Here is a 19,687-nt window from a genome sequence, read left to right on the forward strand (position 1 = left end):
ACCCCCTCCCAAAGTAACTCCCTGATTTACAGTCCCACTTATAGCAGAGTGAGAACTGAGATAAACTATTTTTGACTGCAGCAGCTATGCGTAGATACAGCTTATCATGCAACCCGTCCAACTTGGAAGGGTCCATTGCAGACACAGTACTACCACTGGTATTTCCACCACTGTTCTAGGTCTCTTGGCCCTCCTGCAGAAAGGTCTATGACTTCTTCCCCCATACAAAAGCAGTTCAGCAGAACGCTCAAAGCAGCCACTCTCTGTATCAGAGGAATTTTAGTTTAGTACAAAACTTTATTAATATCAATACTGCGAAACTATAAAAGTGAACATAGAGAATCTGAGCAGGCCTGGAGCCCGTCCCATCCATCAACCTCTGGGACGGCAGCAAGGCCCCGGGCAGCCTTGTAAACAAACTAGAAAAAGCAAAACTTTTCAGTTTAACAGCAGTCTTGAGATTTGGCTCTGAGCAGGGGTGTTTGGAAATTCCTCATTTCTGCTTTACAACACTTCTATCCAACATTCTGAAGCACATAGGCATGGGTGAAAAAAATTACCTCATCAGTGGCAAGAAAAAGCCTAGAGCTCTGAAAAGAGAAACTACAGAATCAGTAGGTTCCCAGCTCCGTACTGCCCTTGCATCCCATGAGGCAGGTAAAGAGCTCTGGTGTCATCTTGTTCTCCGTGGTCTAGTTAAATAGCTGCAAGCACAGAATAGGCTAAGCCTGAGGTCTTGACAGACGCACATTTTCCAAGAAGCTTGCATATGGGAGAGGCTGGTGTTCCCTAGGCCACCCAAGCTACCCATCGCCTCACTCCTGTGAACACTCTACCTTTTCAGGACGTTAATCTTGTTAGCAAAGGGTTTCTCAGCTCAGTTTGACTAGAACAGGCTGGGACCCTGTCATGAGCTGCTCCGCAGCAGACTACAGGAGATGGTAACCTCTGACAAGTGATGACAAGCAGATGTGGCAGGCTGGAAGCAGTAACTTCAGCAGGATCTGAAAACATCTTGGAAGTTTTCCTAGTGCCTCAGAAAATAGGTGGTAACTCCACTTGGAGGAGGAATTGAGTACTGACACAACTTTCTAGAAGGGGAAGCAAAGAGAATCGGGGAAGCAAGATCAGATCCAGGGAGGAAGGACAAAGTAGAAGTCTAATGCCCCGCACAGCTTATACTGCCCATTGCCAACACTGAATTTGTACACCTGTGATCCAGAAAGGATCAAAATACTAAATCAGTTCTCTAGATCCTTCCCTTTTCGCTTCCTTCCCTGTGATTTAGAATCGTTGCTTTTTGTTCTCATCTCCTCCAGCTCCCAAGACAGTAAGTTAGCTTTGAGTTTGCTTGTCCCAGGGTTTGCCTGCCTCTGCCCTCCACGTCTGGACAAACTCCAGCTTCCAATCCCCTGTTCTGTCATGGCTTTCAAAAGATGTTCTTGCTTCTTGGCCACCATCTCCTCCCGGCTCCAGATCAGAATATTAAAGCCTGAGAGGAAAAATTAAACACTGTGCATCAGAAACTCTACATCAAATATAATACCTTAGGCTATGTCACTTAAATGCCAGAAATTCAAAATGCTTTGTTCTAAGATACTTCCAAGGTACAGAGGATGCAAAGATATTTATTGCAGAAGCTATCTCCACACAGCCATGGAAATTTGATCTAATTAAGAAACATAATCTAGTAATTCCTAATCTCATCTGTCACAGGTCTAAGACCTACATCTATAGCCAGCTCCCTTAATCCCATACAGCCTGCGAAAACTGAGTAATCTTGGCTCTGCAGCCTAGGAAATGAGATAAATTAAACGAAGGGAGAGGGTGCAGCCTAGGAAATGAGATAAATTCCACGAAGGGAGAGGGTACAGCCTAGCCGGAAAAGGCTTTCCCCCTCCCGTTCCATCGTTTTCTGCTACTGCGACGGGGCCGGCAGATGGCAGCAGCTCCCTGCTGCGGGGAGGCTTCTCACCCCTCCGGACTCCACGCTCTCGGGAACGTTTCACAGGAGATGACTAGCAACCTGTTTTCTGGCGGCAAAGGTGGAAGACTGAAAAGAATGTCTTGATCTCTTTTACAGATGTAGGAAATTATAGAGGACTACTAGCAAGTGGGATTTGGGAAACCCTCACTCACAGCTTGCTTTAGTCTGGAGAAACAAGCTTGCCCTTTTCTGGGACTGGAACCCACCCGTGAATGTGCCCCAGATTCTCTTTACTTACCCATGCCAGAAGCCAGCGTGTCTCCCATAGGGTTGAATTTATTGAGCTGAAAACGGAAACACAATCAGAGTCTGTAAGAGCACCACAGCTTATATAACAGCAACAAACCATCTGGAAAACCCAATGTTCTCTAAAGAGTATCACAGAAAACCCACAGATGACCACAGACCAGCCCCGCTCGAGTCAGCAGCTTTAGCCGGCAGCCATACCCCCACGAGAGCGTGGGTCTGTCACAAGTAAAGAGGATACTCCTATTGTTCTAGTCCCTACCCCATATCTCTTGGCTGCGGTTCAATACACAGCGGTCCTTTTAGCTGCAGCGCTCAACTCACCGAGATGATACCAGAAGCATTTGGATCATGGAGTTGACAAACCATCTCCCCGGTGTTTCCATCGAATACATCAACAGTTCGTAGCTCATTCACCGTGTACCCTGGGAACTTAGGGTCTGGGTAGCGACCTGCTACAATGAGGTCATAGCGAGGATGCCATGTTGCCTAGTCATAGAGCAGAGCGATGGGGAGTTAACAGAAAGGGACAGAGCTCATACTGACACACACCAGACAACCGGCAGTGCGAGCAACAGTTTGTACATCCCACCCACAGCCTGAGGAACATCAGTATCCTCGGAACAGTGCTCTGCTGGGAGTTGCAGCAGTGTGAACATCCACCCACCAATGTGGTATCCTGACCACAAATCAGACCATTTCTGATTTACAGCCGGCTGCTAGCACCAAGCGTGACACTCCTCTCGGACTGCACTGGCTTAACTCACCTTAATAGGTGTGAGGTGCTGAAACTGCCGATGTGGATGTGGGATCAGATGCTGTGGTTTGGTCCAGTCTGAAGATGAGTAAACCCTGATTTCACTGCGCTGGTCTGTGCTCAGGAGCTTGGCACCATCTGTTGGGCTGAAGTAAGCTAGGAGAGTGGGACAATAAGGCAAACAAAAGATCACAATGCTGTGACTGACAAGAAACACAGAAGTCACACTTCTCTGATTGGAAACCCATTGCTATTTCTTTAATAGGGATGTGAATATGGCCATGTGTCCCAACAGCCAAGACTTTACCTGTCTCAAACAAACTCAAAGCTCTTACAAACAGTAAGCTGAAACCTACAGCACTGGGTTACATAGGAAGAACCATTATTCTCATTTTAGAATCACAGAAAGAGACATTGCAAAGAAAGGAACTTGCTCGTTCAAATGGAAAGTTAGTGGAAAAGTTGGAGACGGAAGCCTGCAGTTTGGGCTTCCATGAACTGGTAAAACTGCACCCAAGAAACAGAGGTTTGAGTCCTGTGCTCTGCTTTTGTTGAAGGAACTGCCCCAATAAATTTAGTTTTCTAATCTCAGCCACTGCTGATGCTTCCACACTCACCTCTCAAGGCACAGTGTCACAGTTTGTATAGCAAGTCTAAGACTGCTGCAGCTGCCCTATCCACCTCCCTGTCTCTGGTCACACGTTCCCAATGCCTTCCTTGCTTTAACAGTAGCTACTGTGCAACTTCGAATCTGAGTGAAAGCTAACATCGCCACAACAATAAAAGCTGAGCTGAGTGGACTCTCTGCAGACATCCACGCAATGAAATCCTTCTCTCAACTCACCTGCATTGACAGGTTTGTCATGAGGAAGCAGATGAAGAAAATTCATTTTGTTTTTGATGTTTCTGAGGTCCCAGATTTTGACTGTCTGATCCACAGATGCTGTGGCCAACAACCACTCACATCGGGAGTTAAACTCCACGTGAGTCACTTTCTTCTTGTGCAATTTCAGCTTCCAGATCTGCAGCAGAGGAAACAGAAAATCATACAGAAAAAAAATAATCAAGGTCTGGAATAATAATCTACTAGCGCAGAGTAAAGAGGTCTCACATTTACAGAGTAACAAAACTTCTAAAATATACCAAGAGTTTATCCACTGGAAACAAGAAAGGAGAAGAATGACCTTGGGAACTATTTAATTCTAGGACAACTTTGATCCACCAATTTATTACAGCTATGAGAAAGGAAAACGCAATCCCTGGTTCATGGAGGGAAGCATTAGTACCACTGTACAAAGCAAGGTCACATCTGGAATACTTTATGCACTGCCAGTCTTCCACCTGCAGAAAGATTAAAACAAACTGGAACAGGTACAGAAAACGCACTGCCAAATTAAGAAGGAAGGGCCTGCTTTGTGGGAGAAGACCAAAAGAGCTTGCCTTGTTTATGTTAGTAAAAAAGGTGAGAGGAGATATAACTGGCTTCTAGAAATACATCAGCAAAGAAACATGAGGGTAGCAGAAATATTTCAATTAACAAGAATAAACTGGCCATGAATAAATTTATATCCGAAGCGGGAAAATTATTTCTAATCAAAAGGGTGAAGCTGGCCCGTCCTCCCTACAATAATGGGTGTCTCCCAAGTGCAGAAAAGACTGTCACGTTCTTTCAGGAGAAAAAAAGGAAAGGAAGCAACTAACCTTGAATAAGCACAAATCATTTGCAGCACTCCTGACTCTGCCCACTAATTTACACAGCTGCCTCTGGCCACAGCTCATTGGGTGGCAAACTCTTACAGATGTTACCCTTACAGGCAGGAGAAACGGTAATTCCAGTGTGACGGCACAACAGGCTCTTGAAGGCAGGGCCCACTCCCAACTATTCTCCAATATGTTTTTGTACTACTTCAGACTCGAAGGCCTCTGCCTGCCCTCTCGTGTCTAATGGCAGTAGTGCAATTTCTATCCCAACATTTCCTGAATTACTGTTGTGCGTACCTACTCCAAGGTCATGGAAGGGTATACATCAAACCAGTATCTCCTAAATGACTCCCATCAGTGCACTAAGTTTCTGGAAGTGTGAAGGTTGTTGGCAGAGGGTGCTTACATCTTCAGGTTACCCTATAATTACTCTGGCCAGTAGCAAATACTCTTAAGGAAGGGGTAGCACACGACACAGTCCTCATTTGGGAATTATTACCATTACGCTCAACAATGTGAAAACATCTAATGAATGGCAGAAGTGGAGGACTTCTCACCACCTAGACAATGGGTGGACTCATCTCCTGAGCTGCAAGGTACTTGTTCTTCCTTTCAGGGTCCCTGTAGTGTAGGAAAGCACATGAGCCATGAAGATTCCCGTAGAGGAGACGCTGCATGGAGCCATACAAACCTCTTCACCAGAAGTGCTGAGCAGGACCACGTTGCCCACATTATCACCAGTCACCACTGCACGGCAGCTTGCAGAAACATCAACACTGCAGTACCAGCAACTAGAGGGAAAGACACAAAATCAGTGCTGCCTCCCACAGGCAAGTGAAGGCAATGGAGCTCTGCTTCACATTTCGTCCCTGACAAGGGAGACTGCAACAGATTGTCACTGCAATCTGCTGCCTGATGGTGTGGGCCTGAGTATCAGGAGGGGGGACGGCTTATCACCAATGCTTTCTGTTGGTGACTGAATATGAAATAACTTCCTAGTCATTTATGAAGTGCTCATTAGATGGAGTGTGACACATTGGGACAGCAGAACGTAATAGAGGCTGAAGAGCCACTTGATGCCTGCGCATGGACATACCTTGGGAAAGATCAGAACACCCTTGTGACATGGACATATGTACAGGAACAGCTTTAAAATGACGTTTTCCACAAAACGCTGAAGCAGCAGTAAAGAAAAGACAAAAGCTTTGGACTGGAAAGTTGCACATCAAACTGTCTCGACTTCATGCTCCAGGAAACAAACTGAATAGAGACTTATCTGATAAAGACATCTGTCTTAACCCCAGTTCTGCTGGGAGGGGAAGGGCACCGAGAATAAAGCTGGGGTCCTTTGGGAACTTGTTGGGAAAGCTTCACTTGCAAAGATAAATTATTCTAGAATTCAAGGTCATGGAAATCAGCATGGTGAGCCTGAAGCCTCCAGAGGGGCAGCAGGGTAAACTCAATAACCTGGAACTCAGATTGTGCAGGAATGTTTTGTGGCTTTCCTATGCTACGTGAGCTGCTACAGACAAAACAGAACACTGATGACAATGAAGAGGAGGAAGTTATCCTGCTTTTCTCACCTCACACTTTATGAAGTGAAAAGCTGTCAGTATCTGCAAGACAGGAGATGCCGTCACCAGAAAGCAACACCAGAAGATGCAGGCAGCACGCTCAGCTACTCTAAAAGCCTAAGTGCCCTGTGGCTGCCTAGCTTGCCACTCACCCTGCAGTGCTAGGGTTGGGACGAGGAGCCTGTCTCCAAGCTTCCTCACAGGACCAATTCATACCAAGAGCCTCCTAACACTGGCAAAGATGAAGATGTTAGCACAAGAAGCAGCACAGCATTAACCCCAAGGAACAGAGAATCAACCTTGCGGTGCTCCCTTCTCACCAAACATTATGGTTCTCATGGCCACAGTCCGGGACACGGGAGATCACCTGCACCGCTCTGCCCTCAAGGTCCTGCAGGCTTAGGGTGCCATACCCTGATGCCACATAAAGCTTCACTGCCTCATAAGGACTGAACTTCATGTCTCCGAGAGAATCTCCTGGCCCTTTCTGGAACACACACAAAGCCAAGAGGCATCAAGGTTAGAGTGGAAGACAAAATCTTAATACAACACTCATCTCCTGGAACACACTGCCGGTTTCCCTAGGTACAATGCACTGCTTTCTGACAGGGCACGTACGTAAGAACTCTTTTTTTCTAATCTGTTTCCAATCTGAGCACATACATTCTGAGCCTGTAAGTTCAAGCCCACCACTTTGGGCTGCAAACTTCATTAGTAGCATTGCTTCTTCTGCTATGGGGGTAGGACTAATCTGCAGTGAACCACCTAGCTCAGACCAGGCTTAGGAGATCACAAGCAAAACCAGCACCATTACATGCAGAAACCACATAAAATCTCATGACAGCCCTGCACCAAGCTTTTCTTACAGAAACTTCATTCACCAGTTGCCTACAGGCTGCTTCCAGTGCTGTATCTGGTCTTTCTCAAGGTACTAGCAGGCAGGATGACAGCGGTGCAAGGAGAAATCCTACTGCTAACCCCATGGCACAGGAATCTTATGTTCTGTGTTATGTTATATTGTCATTATGTTATGTTGTTTTGTTATGTTGGTTTCCCCCAATCTGTCTACTGAGGAAACAGGGAAACCCTACACAAAGACAGAAAAGAAGGATGCTAGCTGGGAGTCCCCAAACTCTATGATACTCAAGTGCACTCCATCTGCTGCTCACAGAGCAACTACTTAATAAAATCTCACTCTAAATACTAGATTTCAAGAAGCCAATGAAGACAAAAAAAGGCCCGCCCGTACAGCCTGCCTGTCCTCACAGCAGTAGGAGGAGGATGGCATGCCCTTTCAAATCCAGGCATCATTGCTGTGACAGGCATCCCACTGGGATACAAGATCCTCATGTCCCAGGACCCATGGGGATCTATCTCTCCTTGCTCACCTGGCCAGTCATCCCAGCACTACTTGGGTTCACCTTCTGCCCTATTACAAGACTGCAGCTGGAACACCCAGTTTGGAAACCAACCATGGAAGTTGCCACCCAGAAAGAATCAGGTGGGGAAAAGTAAAGAGGAGGCTAACCCAAATTCCCTCACTTACCTTTAAGCACTGAACTGAAGTAACTAATTGAAGAGCTCAGGCTTCCTCATGAGTCCACAGAAAAAGCAACAGTCTGAGGGGGTGATTCTAAGCATAGGCAGACAAGAGTTGCCTCTAGCAATTCATCTCCTCTTTCCACTCATTACTGAAGGAGCCCAGACTCTTAATTTTGGTATTTTAGATAAGCACCAAAAGTTAGGTGGGATGAATTGGGGTGATCCTCATGACACACACCACTTGAAGTCAGTGGCATTTGTGGAGAAGCACTGAGGGGCCTATAAATTGTCCTGTAAAAACCATCTGACAACAAGCAGCACAGGCAAAGAGGTTAAAGGTCCCCAGCGCACAGAGCTATGGGAGGTTTAAGAACAGACAGCTGAGGAAATCCCCTGGCACCCCCACGCTCTCCCATGTATAACAGGAAGTAAGCAGCATCAAAGAGTCCCTCCCCTTCATGAAGAAAAGCTCTCTCCTACCCACCACCCCGTTTCAGGGAAAAATAAAAAGGGAGAGTGAGCCTCCCTGGAAGAGAGAGGATCCCTGAAATTCAGAGGATAAAGGACATGTATGTGGGGAAGAGGAAGCCCAGCTCCCACATATTAGAGACAAACATATCTGTCTCTCTCTCTCTCTCACGTGCACGCTCCTGCCAACAGGACACAGAGGCCCAAAGCATTGCTGTATTTCTTACTCCCAGTCCTCGGTGCTGGTGAAGACCCGGACAGTATTGCCATTAAAATCCTGCAGGGTGGTAGTGCCGGCAACTGACGAAGTGTACAGCTGACTAGGGTTAAAAGGGTTAAACTTCATTCCTGTGATGGCCCCTCCAGCTCCCATCTACAAGGAAGGGGATGAACAAAAGAAAAATCCACTGAGTGATGGGGAAGGAGAAAAGTGTGTTCTGTAAGTCTGCATTCACTGCTATGTCCTTAACAGCAACAGTGAAACACACCACAGCCCTTCAAGGAGGCAAAGACAACCATGTCCTCCCACATGACGGCTGTCTAGACAGCTGCCCTCCTGGAGGACAAAACTGCAACTCCTTCAGTCCCTAGGCAATGTATTCCCTGGCTGGCTGGCACCACGCTATTTACAAAAAGAGAAAGATGACTCTGGAATTTCTGGAGGATAGACCTCCTCCCAGTGTATACCTATGTTAATTTAGAAAGGGGATAAAAGTTACAGAGTCTTTGAGCCCCTGTTGGAATGGGAATGGCTCAATACAGCAGCAAGGGGGCATGCCAGCTATATAAACCATTCATTCTACCTTAGTTTCTCACTTTAGATAAAGGGACTTTGTTTCTCCCCACTCAAAGATGTTTCCTCATCTAACACAGAACAAAAGGTGAGCAGAGAAAGATCAAGACCTAAAACAGACAGACCCTCTCTGCCTACTTGTTTCTGGCATCTCTTTAAGATAACTGTTTTGCCAGTTGCTGTATTATTTTTCGACTGAGCACACACCAAGTACTGCTTCATTATGAACTTAATCAGCACGCCTCAGTTCTCCCCAGCGCTAGAACAGTATGGGACTTAGGAACAGACAGGCTGTTGCATCTCAGTCCTGCCCCATAGCGGGCTACTCTGCAACCCAAGACCCTCATGTGCTTCTCACAACAGACCTCGGTTTTGATCTGCAGTATTTGGTGGTACTCCAGTTTTCCCTCCCACCCATTCCAGGCACCCAGAGGCTTACCCCTTTTATGAAGCAGGTTTTAGTAAGTACTTCATAGTCCCAAAGGATGATGTCTCCACCTTTGGAACCAACAGCTACAGTACTGGGGTGTGTTGGATGCCATTCCAGGCATGTCACTCTCCTGTCAAAGGGACTTGCTGTTCGAAAGAGGCGGTATGAGGCAAGAGAACGCAGAAAGGGCAGCTGCAGACACTGTTAAAAAGATAAAGAGAATTATGACTTTTGGAGGGATCCCTGAGATTCTCTGAATGAGGAGTGCTAACAATTTCTAATTGCCATCAGTGTTAGTAAATTCACACAAATTTCTAAGCCTCTCTGTAGAATGAAGAGAACATGCTGTCCCCAAGGGAAATAGCCTGTGACCACACAAATCTACATCAGCCACAGCACTCAGAAAGCAACAGAGAACTGAGAGTATCACACTTCAAATGTTGTACAGGGAGCTAAGCCTCATGGGCTGAGCTAAAAAGGCAGGATAATTAACAATGGAGAAGAACATGCGTCCACACTAGTAAAAGGCACTTATGACTATCTATGTCTTTACTGAGCATCCCAAAATGTTACACATGATCCAGAGATACATTATGGTCCTCCATCCAAACTGCCTGCAGCTCAACTATACAGCATAAGAGTGAACAGAACACTTGAAACATGGAATGAGAAACCATGACACGATTGTATTGTTATTCAGCTGAGGAACAGGTACTGCTTAGCTGAGCTTGGTGATTTCTTTATCATTTGGATACTTAAAACAGATAAATCATCTGGAAGATAAAGCTAGCCCAGGTGCTTTCCACCTATGGATGTCACAGAAAAAGTTCATTTTCAAATGAAAGAAGGAGTATGGCTGTGAAAAGCAGTAAAACATTATGGACTTCATGGAATATGTCTGTGAAGAGGAAAAACCAACACTAAACCTGACCTGATTAGCAAAGTAGAGTGGATATAAAAATAGTATGACAAAACAGTCAGATCAGTGTGCAAAAGTAGCACTGTGCAATAACTCAACTGGTCAAGTGGGTAAGTTTAAATGTGATTCAAGGAAGCACAGAATTAACAGAGGATAAAATGTAGAGTGACAGGGCCGGGTCAACCAAAAGGGAAAGCCATCTCAGCTCTTGCATTTTACAGGATTAAGAAACATAAGGATGCGCCAGACTTGGAGCCACAAACTGTGTATGTGAGGAACTTTAAGCCCCTTTAAAATTTCCCTGCTTGTGTTGAAGATGTTTTTATATAGGGAGCTGAGATGTTGAACAGGTCATGAAGGAGGAACTCCTCACCTGCCTGAGCTGTGCCCGAATGGAGCCTCCCAGCATGTTCTGGTAGACATAATGAACAATGCTGCACTGCCGCTCCAGCTGATGGAAAAGGACTCTGTTGTTTCTCACCACGGACCCACCTCCACTCCAACCTGCCAGAGAGGAAAAGAGTAAAACTTACTGAGAGCCAATGCATGTCATGCTTATTCACTAAACAACACGGGAAGACGTCTGCATTTGCTGCTACATCCATGAAAAGCTTCAGCCACAAGACAAAAGTCTCTAAATTATTCTTACATGTCTAAGGTGCAGCAGCCGCTGCAATTATGGAGTCCGGTGTTTCCCATAGCCTGCCAGAGCTTTGTGTATGCTTCCTCTTGTTAAACCTTCCTTCTCCTTCCCAAAGATTTATCAAAAAGACAACAGGGGAGGACTAAAGCAATGCCGCAGGTGGTGCATCTCTTGGACACTATACAATTTGAATGGTTCACATCCAAAACACAACAAAGTTATCCAAAGCCCCAACAACTTGGAAATACGCCATGGGAGGTGGTAAGCCCCTGGGTACAGCAAAGGGAAGGTCAGATGTGTGACCAGCAGAAACGTTAACACCTGAAAATTCCCCAAGCATAGCAACATGAGTTCCCACACAGTTCCTGAAATGCCTGCTTGTGAATCAGAATTTTCGATCTGCTTGTGCAGTAGCCTGTACAGTGTGCCTACAGCACTGCGAGTTTTGTTTTTGATAATAGACTTGCTGACGCCTCATTGCCTGAAAACCTTTCTGTTCGGAGTGATTTTTGCTGAGAGTACAGCATGCTTCTACATTTTGTTCATGTTCCAAGTTTTTATCTTCAGGGACCTTTACATAAAAACTGGATCTGTGCAGACTCGTGTCTGTGATGTAATCATCCCCACGGCAATGGTCTGTAACACCCCAGGGGATCTAGATGTCAAATGTGTTTATTAAGAAACAAAAATGCTTGCTATTTTCATTTAACGATATTTATAAAAAAACCAGAAGACTGAAAACATAGGGATCATTCTATATGATTAGAACCTAAACAAAATCTTTCTTTAATGCAACACTGGAGCCTAGAAATGCACAAGTGTGAAACTAAACTTCTTTGTTCACATGCCAACATAGTGCCAACACTTGTCACACCTGTTGAAATAGGTATAAAAGTATTTATATTCTTTTTTTTTCACAGAAGAAAAGTTCCACATCCACAGTTCCTTCTTCAGAGTTGACGGAAATTGAGGTATTTTTTCCAAATTCTGTTTTATTATGAAGGACAATTTATTAGGAAACAAACTTCAGGCTTTTTTAGAATCTGCTGAAAGAAACCCTTTAAAAATGTGTTTCAATTGCAAGAAACTGAACCTGTGCTTTATGGCTCAGGAGAAAAAAATATTTTTTTCCAAAACACATAAAAATCAAAACTGGAACACAGAATGGAAAAGCTCAAATACAAATGTCTTCAACTTTTTAAAAAAGGTTTAAGGGAAAAATATGATTTGCCTCATTTTTCCAAAGTACTAGCTATATCCAATTCCCTCTGAATCCTACAGGAACTGCAGATGCTTACCAAATCTGAAAATCAGGCCGTGAAGTTACAATGAAAATCATGTAGCTAAATTAATTACAGAAGATGCTTTAACTATCCACAATTATACACACAACTCCTTTCAGAGTATTTTGCCTCCACATCCACTGTTCACACTGCCAACCACTCCAAGTTTGGAGTTATACACCAGACAATGGAAATGTACAAAAGTGTAGAACTCCTGTATCTCTGACTGTTGAAAAACACTTCAGTAATTCCTGGATCCTTAAAGCCAAAATTGTACAGAAAGTGTGTAATATTTCCACACAAGGCAGTAACTCTAGTGATCTCCTAAACAAACAATGGAATTAAAGGTTTTATCTGAGAAAAGAAGGCTGAGGGGAGACCTTATCACTCTCTACAACTACCTGAAAGGAGGTTGTAGCGAGGTGGGGTGTCGGTCTCTTCTCCCAAGTAACAAGCAATAGGACAAGAGGAAACGGCCTCAAGTCACACCAGGGGAGGTTTAGGTTGGATATTAGGAAAAATTGCTTCACTGAAAGGGTTGTCAAGCATTGGAAGAGGCTGCCCAGGGAAGTGGTTGAGTCACCATCCCTGGAGGTACTTAAAAGACAGGTAGACATGGTGCTTAGTGACATGGTTTAGTGGTGGACTTGGCAGTGTTAGGTTAACGGTTGGACTCGATGATCTTAAGGGTCTTTTCCAACCTAAATGATTCTATGATTCTATGAAAACAGTCCTTACTGTAAGTGAATCCTACACAACTTTCTTGATAATGCAAAGCATTAACCTTTCCAGTATCTTACAACTTAATCACCTCTCCTCATTATATCAAAAATCTTCAAGAGTTTTTTTTTTTTTAAGTTACATACTAAAGGAAATAATGCACATGAGTAGAAGTGATTAGTGGAAATCCTGTCCAGTCTAATCTGAACATACAGGTAGAAAGTATTCCTACTTACTGTAGCAAAAGTTAGAATATGCAAAGAATCGGGTGGAAATGCCCGTTTAGACTGCATGCTGTACGATACCAACCTTACAACTAGGAAACTGCATTAAGAATTGCATGGGAGAAAAAACAACGTATTACCAAGATTGGTCTGTACTACAATAAAGCAGACACCTGGTAATTCAGGAATTCCACAAAACTTAACCACCCTCAAATGATCTGTGACAGCATCTTCAGTAAGCAGGCTTCTACCAAGGGGTACGGAGTCTCAAAAATGAAACACGCATGCATGCACACACACACACACTCACTAGACAGATAACTGCAGGATGTACTACCCCAATACATGTCCGTGTATCACTTCAGTATATAACCCCATCTGAACACTCATGTCTGAACACGCTTCTTGGCATTCTCCCTCTTCAACTAGTCGATGCCTGTCATTTAGGGTAAATCTGGTTGGGAGAAACAGGATCTGAGGAAATGTTACCGATTTTCTCTGGGGGTTTGGATGTTTTTCTCACAAACAACCTCTTTGCTTGTGGCTCATTCCCTAGTTCCTCGTAGTCCGGTTTCCTCTTCCCAGCTGATTTTGCCTCTTCCGGCCAATGCTCATGTGCCCTCTCATGCTTCTTGTCCTTTGGCTGGTTCACTGGAGCCATTCTGTCTGACCACTAAAAGCAAACAAAGCATGGAAGGTAAGACTGTCATACACTTTTAACTAGAGGACAGAGAGGAAAACTGGAATGAAACATATCCCAGTGGTCTGAAAGTAGTGATTATACCTGCACCCTCTTTCATCAGCATGACACTAGCTTTTTGTTGTGCTCTGCTGGAGAGGGGAACAGGTTCAATAAACTCTTCTTTGTTCACATATGAAAATGAACGTATCCTAAAGCATTAGAATATGTTTTGACAGATGTGCTTCTACCAAAGTTTTAAGCTTAAAACCCACAGATCTGCATAAAGTACATCCGTGAAACCACATAATACCCTAACTGTTTCTCTAGTAGCTCACACTGAGCTCTTTAGATTCAGCTAAGAAAAAGGTCAGAGCTTTTATGACGATGGCCAGGGCCGACTAGTCTTCCACCAAATATGCTCGAGGTACTTCCTATTTAACGGCCGCTTTTCCTCATAACCACCACCTGATATTTGGATTGGGCTCTTACACTGGCTGGCAACCACACCTGAACTGCTCTTCTGACCAGCGGTGGGATGCAGCAACTCGTGTCTCATGTTATGACGACCAAAACACCACCCGGCCCCTGAGGAAAGGCGCGGGCCTCCCACAGTCTTCCTCGTAGCTGGCCGGCGATGCGTCACATGCCGTTTGCAGCCCCAGAAGATCCTCCGCGAAGAGCCTCGTACAGGCTGATCCCGTGCTAGCGCTAAACTTATTTATAATTAGCGAATGGCTGTCACGGATATCTGCCCGTGTTAAATATAGCTCGGCAGGCACCGCGCAAGCTTCCCCAAATAGCGCCCACCCCGCGCCTCCGGGCCTCACCCGGCACCGCGGGGCCGCCCCTCACGGCCGCGGCCCGCCGGGCCCCAGGCCCGGCCCCGGCCCCGGCCCGGGTCCCCGCGGCCTGGGCGGGAAGGGCCGCCCCGCTCTCACCTGCGCTCCGGCGGCCTCCGCTCCCCCGGCGCGGCCGAGGACGGCGGGCGGCAGCCGGCCCCTCCCCCGCGGTTTCATAACCGGGGCGAGAAGGGGGGGCAGCGGCTCCCGGCGCGGCCCCGCGGGAAGGGCCCCCCCCCCCCCCCGCCGCCCGCCCCTGGGGAGCGGCGCTGAGCCCGCGGGCCCTGCCGGCGCAGGCCGGAGGCGCCGGCCATGGCGGCCCCCGGCGGCCCCGCACGGCGCGCCCGGCCCCCGCCGACCCTTCGCCGCTGAGGGGCAGCGGCCTCGGCAGGGAGAGGCCGGGGAAGGCCCGGGATGCCTGCCCCAGCCGCTGCCCCCCCCCCGTCCTTACCCCCTGCCGGCCTCCCCGCCGGCCCAGCCGCGGCGGCGATCAGCATGAGCAGCAGCACCCCTGGCTCCGCTGGTGCGGGAGGGCACGGGAGGCGGCTGCGAGGCTCACACTGCGCCCGTGGCCTGGCCCGAAACACGCAGTCAAAGTCTGTGAGGTGTCCTTTGGCAGCTTATCGTTGTTGGTTTTTTGGTGCAGGACTTATAATCTTAGATACTTTATTAGTTTCTAGAGCACCAAGTTGGCGTATTAAAGCTGCATGGTAAGGGCCCAAAATACATCAACCAAACAGCAACCAAAAAAAAGACACTATTTCAAAACACAACTACCACAAGAAGATGTTCCTGGTGTTGGAACTCAACAGAAAAAAATGCACTTTAAAGGCAGATAAAAAAGTCACAACAGGATCAGCTCACAGACTACCAAATCTTACACGACAAAGCAGACAAGAATGGGGAAGGAAGAGCCCTACCAACACAGCTGGAGGTACCCGCACTTCCCCCTTCACCTGCAAAGGAGGCTGCTGTCTGCCGGCCATGTTGTGTGGGGAACCTTACCTCTGCAGCAGTAGGGTCCCATGCATCAGGCCTACCAGTAACTATGCTGAGTAATTAAGGTCCAGTCATCCACACAGCTGGCTATGAACACAGGTCCTAAAATATCTGTACACAACCACTCCTTGAATTGTGGGGCTTTAGGGTTTGGTTTTGGGTGTTGGCGTTTTTTTTGCACTATAACTACACTTATCTATGCATTTGCTCACATATTAGGAAATGCATAGAAAAACTTAAGACACAACAAAGACCCAGACTCTATGCTTTTCTTCTGAACTGTAACAATGTTGTATTAGTTGCTGCCATCCTGAGTATCAGAATAACATACACAAAAAATTATAACCACCAACAGACAACACAATCTGAACATATACGTCAACCCGATTAGCAAATCTTAAAGTCTTACCAAGCACTTCTGTAATACACAACATTCTTCTTAGAACTGTACCCATTAGCAAAAAATAGCAAGACGAATAACTGAACATAGCACTTCCCTTCTTCCCTCCGAAGCCTCGAAGGCTTGATTTTCAGGAAGGGAAACTACTACAGAAAAAGATCCTTCTCATCTTGACAGTGATCAACGGTTTCATCTATAGGTCTGCAGAAGTCATCATCATTGGAGACAGAATCTATGGAGTTCATCAGAAATCATCAACAAAACACCGATTAAATTACATAAATCTTAATATCTTTTGGTTTTCATATGCTTTAAAAGGCATACATTTCCAAATTTGCAACTGAGAAAAGGGGCCCAGATACCAACCTTCTTAAAGTAGATTGAAAGACTTGCATTGATTTCAATGTTCTATGTATTAATCCCAAAAATAACTCTGACACTGTTATCCAAGTTATCTCCAGCTAAGATGTGCACTTCCTGTCCCCGCTCCATTTGTCTCCCAGCAGTAGCGTCCCCGTGCAGAGCACGCACACAGTAACCTACGCATTTCCCTCTTGGAGCTATCATGGTTAGCATTTTTTAGAATGGAATGGAATGGAATGGAATGGAATGGAATAGAGTATTTCAGTTGGAAGGGACCTACAACAATCATCTAGTCCAACTGCCTGACCAGTTCAGGGCTGACCAAGTTAAAGCATGTTAAGGGCATTGTCCAAATGCCTCTTAAACACTGACAGGCTTGGGACATTGACCACCTCTCTAGGAAGCCTGTTCCAGTGTTTGACCACCCTCTCGGTAAAGAAATGCTTCCTGATGTCCAGTCTAAACCTCCCCTGGCGCAGCTTTGAACCATTCCCACGTGTCCTGGCACTGGATACCAAGGAGAAGAGCTCAGCACCTCCCTCTCCACTTTCCCTCCTCAGGAAGCTGTAGAGAGCAATGAGGTCGCCCCTCGGCCTCCTTTTCTCCAAACTAGACAAGCCCAAACTCTGGACGCATTCAAGGACCTTAACATGCTTCTCAAATTGTGGGACCCAGAACCGCACACAGTACTCAAGCTGAGGCCGCACCAATGCTAAATACAGCGCTAAATACAGTATGCTAAATACAGTCATTTTATCAATTACTAACACCCAGTTTGCTTTCTGTCTAGAGAATCGCCAGATATTTTTGTAATTATTATTCACTAAGGACAAGAATAGCAGATAGTACACAAACACGCACAGAAGAAATGCCCCTGGCCCAGGGTGCCACAGCTCGGTGTCTGTACACTGAGCTGTCTGTATGGTACACTGAGCAAGCCAGAGAAAGACTAATTTGAAAAAATATTCTTCTATATATTTACAGTCTCACACTCTTCGAACTACAGTTCAAAGTCAGAGGAGTACAATTATGCGTGGGCAGGACATTAGGCTTATTTTTATGATTCCTTTTGTCTGACATACCATTATGTTGAGGCTCTGCCTTAGTTATGGGACGTAGTTCTCTACCGCAGAATAAAGCTGTCTTGTCACCAGGTCTGGTAAAGCTATATTGTGACGAAGACGATCAGCTTCATGGTATTTGTAATACCATTAGGTATTCTGCCTCCTTGTCACCAGGATCTTTTTTCCAAAGCATTAATATTTTTGGCTACTTTAGCCTGACTACTGATGTAGAGTACCATTACAGCAACTAGAGTTTGGCGTGCATATGACAACAAGCCTATATTCCACTAAAAAGTAGGAAAAAATATATAATCCTAAGAGATAAAAGAGTAAATATCATGCTATCTGACCTCCTTCTATGCCATGACCATTACTAAGCTGCCCTGCACCAGGAAAAAGGACAAAAATATCACTATTGTAATGACCTCGTTTACATGAGCACCCCATTTTCCCTAAGCTATTCCAGCCTTGGAGGAAAGGATTGCAGCAGCCATGCTATGTAGTACCCTCGCCTTGCAGTCAGTATTGGGGGCAGCCAGGTCCCAAATGGAAAGCATCTGTTTTAGATGCTCAGCGTGTGGGATATCAATATCAAAATCAGCATGAAAACATAACATAGGGCAAATCCTGGATATAGAATATTAATGTATGACAGATGTTTGCCTTTTCCATACTTCATTAACATACATTAATTTGATAATGGAATTAAAATCTCAGAATTTAATTGAATTAGGGAGTATCTATGCCAAAGAGTTGGGTTTGGTTTTGTTTTAGTAAAATACAAAGTTGATGATTATACTCTCAACTGTGACTAACTTTGAGGACAAGATAAGCATCTTGCATCACTTTTTGAAAGGATGCTCATGGTCACACCACATCCAGTGACCGGTCATGGGTGTCCACCTTCCAGGGACCCCACACAGGTTAAAGTGAACAGAGGATTGGCCCCAAAACAAATTAAGTGGAATGGTTTCTAATGTCCACTTTCCAACACAGCAATTCATCGTATCTGAAGGGCATCAGTACAGTTATTTTTCTGGCTCCTATGAAACCTGGGGCAGTTGTAAAGAGAGAGAAAACATCCCAGTACCGCTCTAGAGAAGTGGGAGCACAGAATTACAGCATGCTCTTTCCTCTCTTCCTCCTGCAAGGCTCTCAGTCTTTCCTTTCTCCACCGATTGAATAAACACCACTGCAAACCCACAGCTGGTCCTTGGAGTTGTGTCCCAAGTCACTTGGAAGCAGTCAAGAGGAGACAGGCCAGCAAGGCCTCCCAGCGCTCCTCATACAAGCCCTGCCCCAGCGTCATGGGGAATCGCACCCGGGGGCCTGGCGTTAGAAACGGAAAGTCTGGCAGGCAAACCCCCTGGCATTTAGAAAAAAGCTGGTTTCAATGAAGAGTCTCTGAGGGCTTAAAGATGAGGTCCAGATTATTCAGATAAAGGTTTTCAGAGGAAAGGGAGAGTGACCGAACAGAGTTAGCGGGATTGGGCTGATAAAGAAAGAAGGATGCCAAGCCGAACTGAGGTGAAGCTGCTCTCCAGCCCCAGGGAGAGTGACCTACACCATGCTCAAAAGCGAGGGCACAGCTCTCCGCCTGGGTGGGAGCGGGGCTTGGGGAACCTGCTGGGCCTCCTGCTCCTGCACACCAGGCTGGCTCCGGGCCCTGCGCGTCAGCTGGCCGGTACAGCACACAAAATAACTGACTAAAAACTAACTAAAGCTCCAAATCCAGTGGGCAACACAGAGAAGAGCCCAGCTCCTCACGGTTGGGCCGAGCATCGCCCGGGCCGGCAGCTCCTCACAGGGCCGCCCGCCTCCCCCTCCCGGCGCCCGCCATGACGGGGGGGGGACCCGACCGGGCAGGCCTCCCTGAGGGAGAGGGCAGCCCCCAGCCCCCTCCTCGCTGATTTAGAAGCGGCGCCCCGCGCCTCAGGGCCGACCCCGGGCCCTCCCCATGGAGGGGGAACCGCGGCGGGAGCCGGTGCTGCCCCCCAGCCCCCTCCCCCCCCGGCCCCACCTGCCTAGGCAGAGCCCGCTCGGCGGCGGCGGC

General features: G+C 46.4%; 1 protein-coding gene across 4 annotated transcripts; it reads right to left on the reverse strand.

Annotated features, from left to right (window-relative positions):
• Positions 1-283: 283 nt before the first annotated feature.
• DDB2 (damage specific DNA binding protein 2) lies at positions 284-15,283 on the reverse strand. Of its 4 annotated transcripts, none has more exons than XM_050897389.1 (11): positions 15,260-15,283; positions 13,777-13,960; positions 10,791-10,921; positions 9,508-9,699; positions 6,586-6,752; positions 5,383-5,482; positions 3,835-4,012; positions 3,001-3,146; positions 2,558-2,722; positions 2,226-2,271; positions 284-1,492 (listed from the first exon to the last, which is right to left on the reverse strand). In XM_050897389.1, exons 2-11 carry the CDS (start codon positions 13,946-13,948, stop codon positions 1,242-1,244), a joined length of 1,548 nt encoding a protein of 515 aa, XP_050753346.1. In that variant the 5' UTR covers positions 13,949-13,960; positions 15,260-15,283; the 3' UTR covers positions 284-1,241. The 4 variants fall into 4 exon arrangements, with proteins under 4 accessions (XP_050753346.1, XP_050753345.1, XP_050753348.1 ...); XM_050897388.1 differs by lacking the exon at positions 15,260-15,283 and adding an exon at positions 14,908-14,941; XM_050897391.1 differs by lacking the exons at positions 6,586-6,752; positions 15,260-15,283 and adding exons at positions 8,503-8,648; positions 14,908-14,941.
• Between the last annotated feature and the right edge of the window lie 4,404 nt (positions 15,284-19,687).

The sequence above is a fragment of the Gymnogyps californianus genome, chromosome 5 (genome assembly GCF_018139145.2).
Source record: "Gymnogyps californianus isolate 813 chromosome 5, ASM1813914v2, whole genome shotgun sequence".
Classification (NCBI taxonomy): Eukaryota; Metazoa; Chordata; class Aves; order Accipitriformes; family Cathartidae; genus Gymnogyps; species Gymnogyps californianus.

Coding starts and splice junctions, on each gene's coding strand:
- DDB2 (XM_050897389.1), bottom strand. CDS start 13,948: ATGGCTCCAGTGAACCAGCCAAAGGACAAGAAGCATGAGAGGGCACAT. Junction 9,700..10,790: donor TTCGGGCACAGCTCAGGCAG/GTGAGGAGTTCC, acceptor TCTTTTTAACAG/TGTCTGCAGCTGCCCTTTCT. Junction 6,753..9,507: donor AAACCTGCTTCATAAAAGGG/GTAAGCCTCTGG, acceptor TGTGTGTTCCAG/AAAGGGCCAGGAGATTCTCT.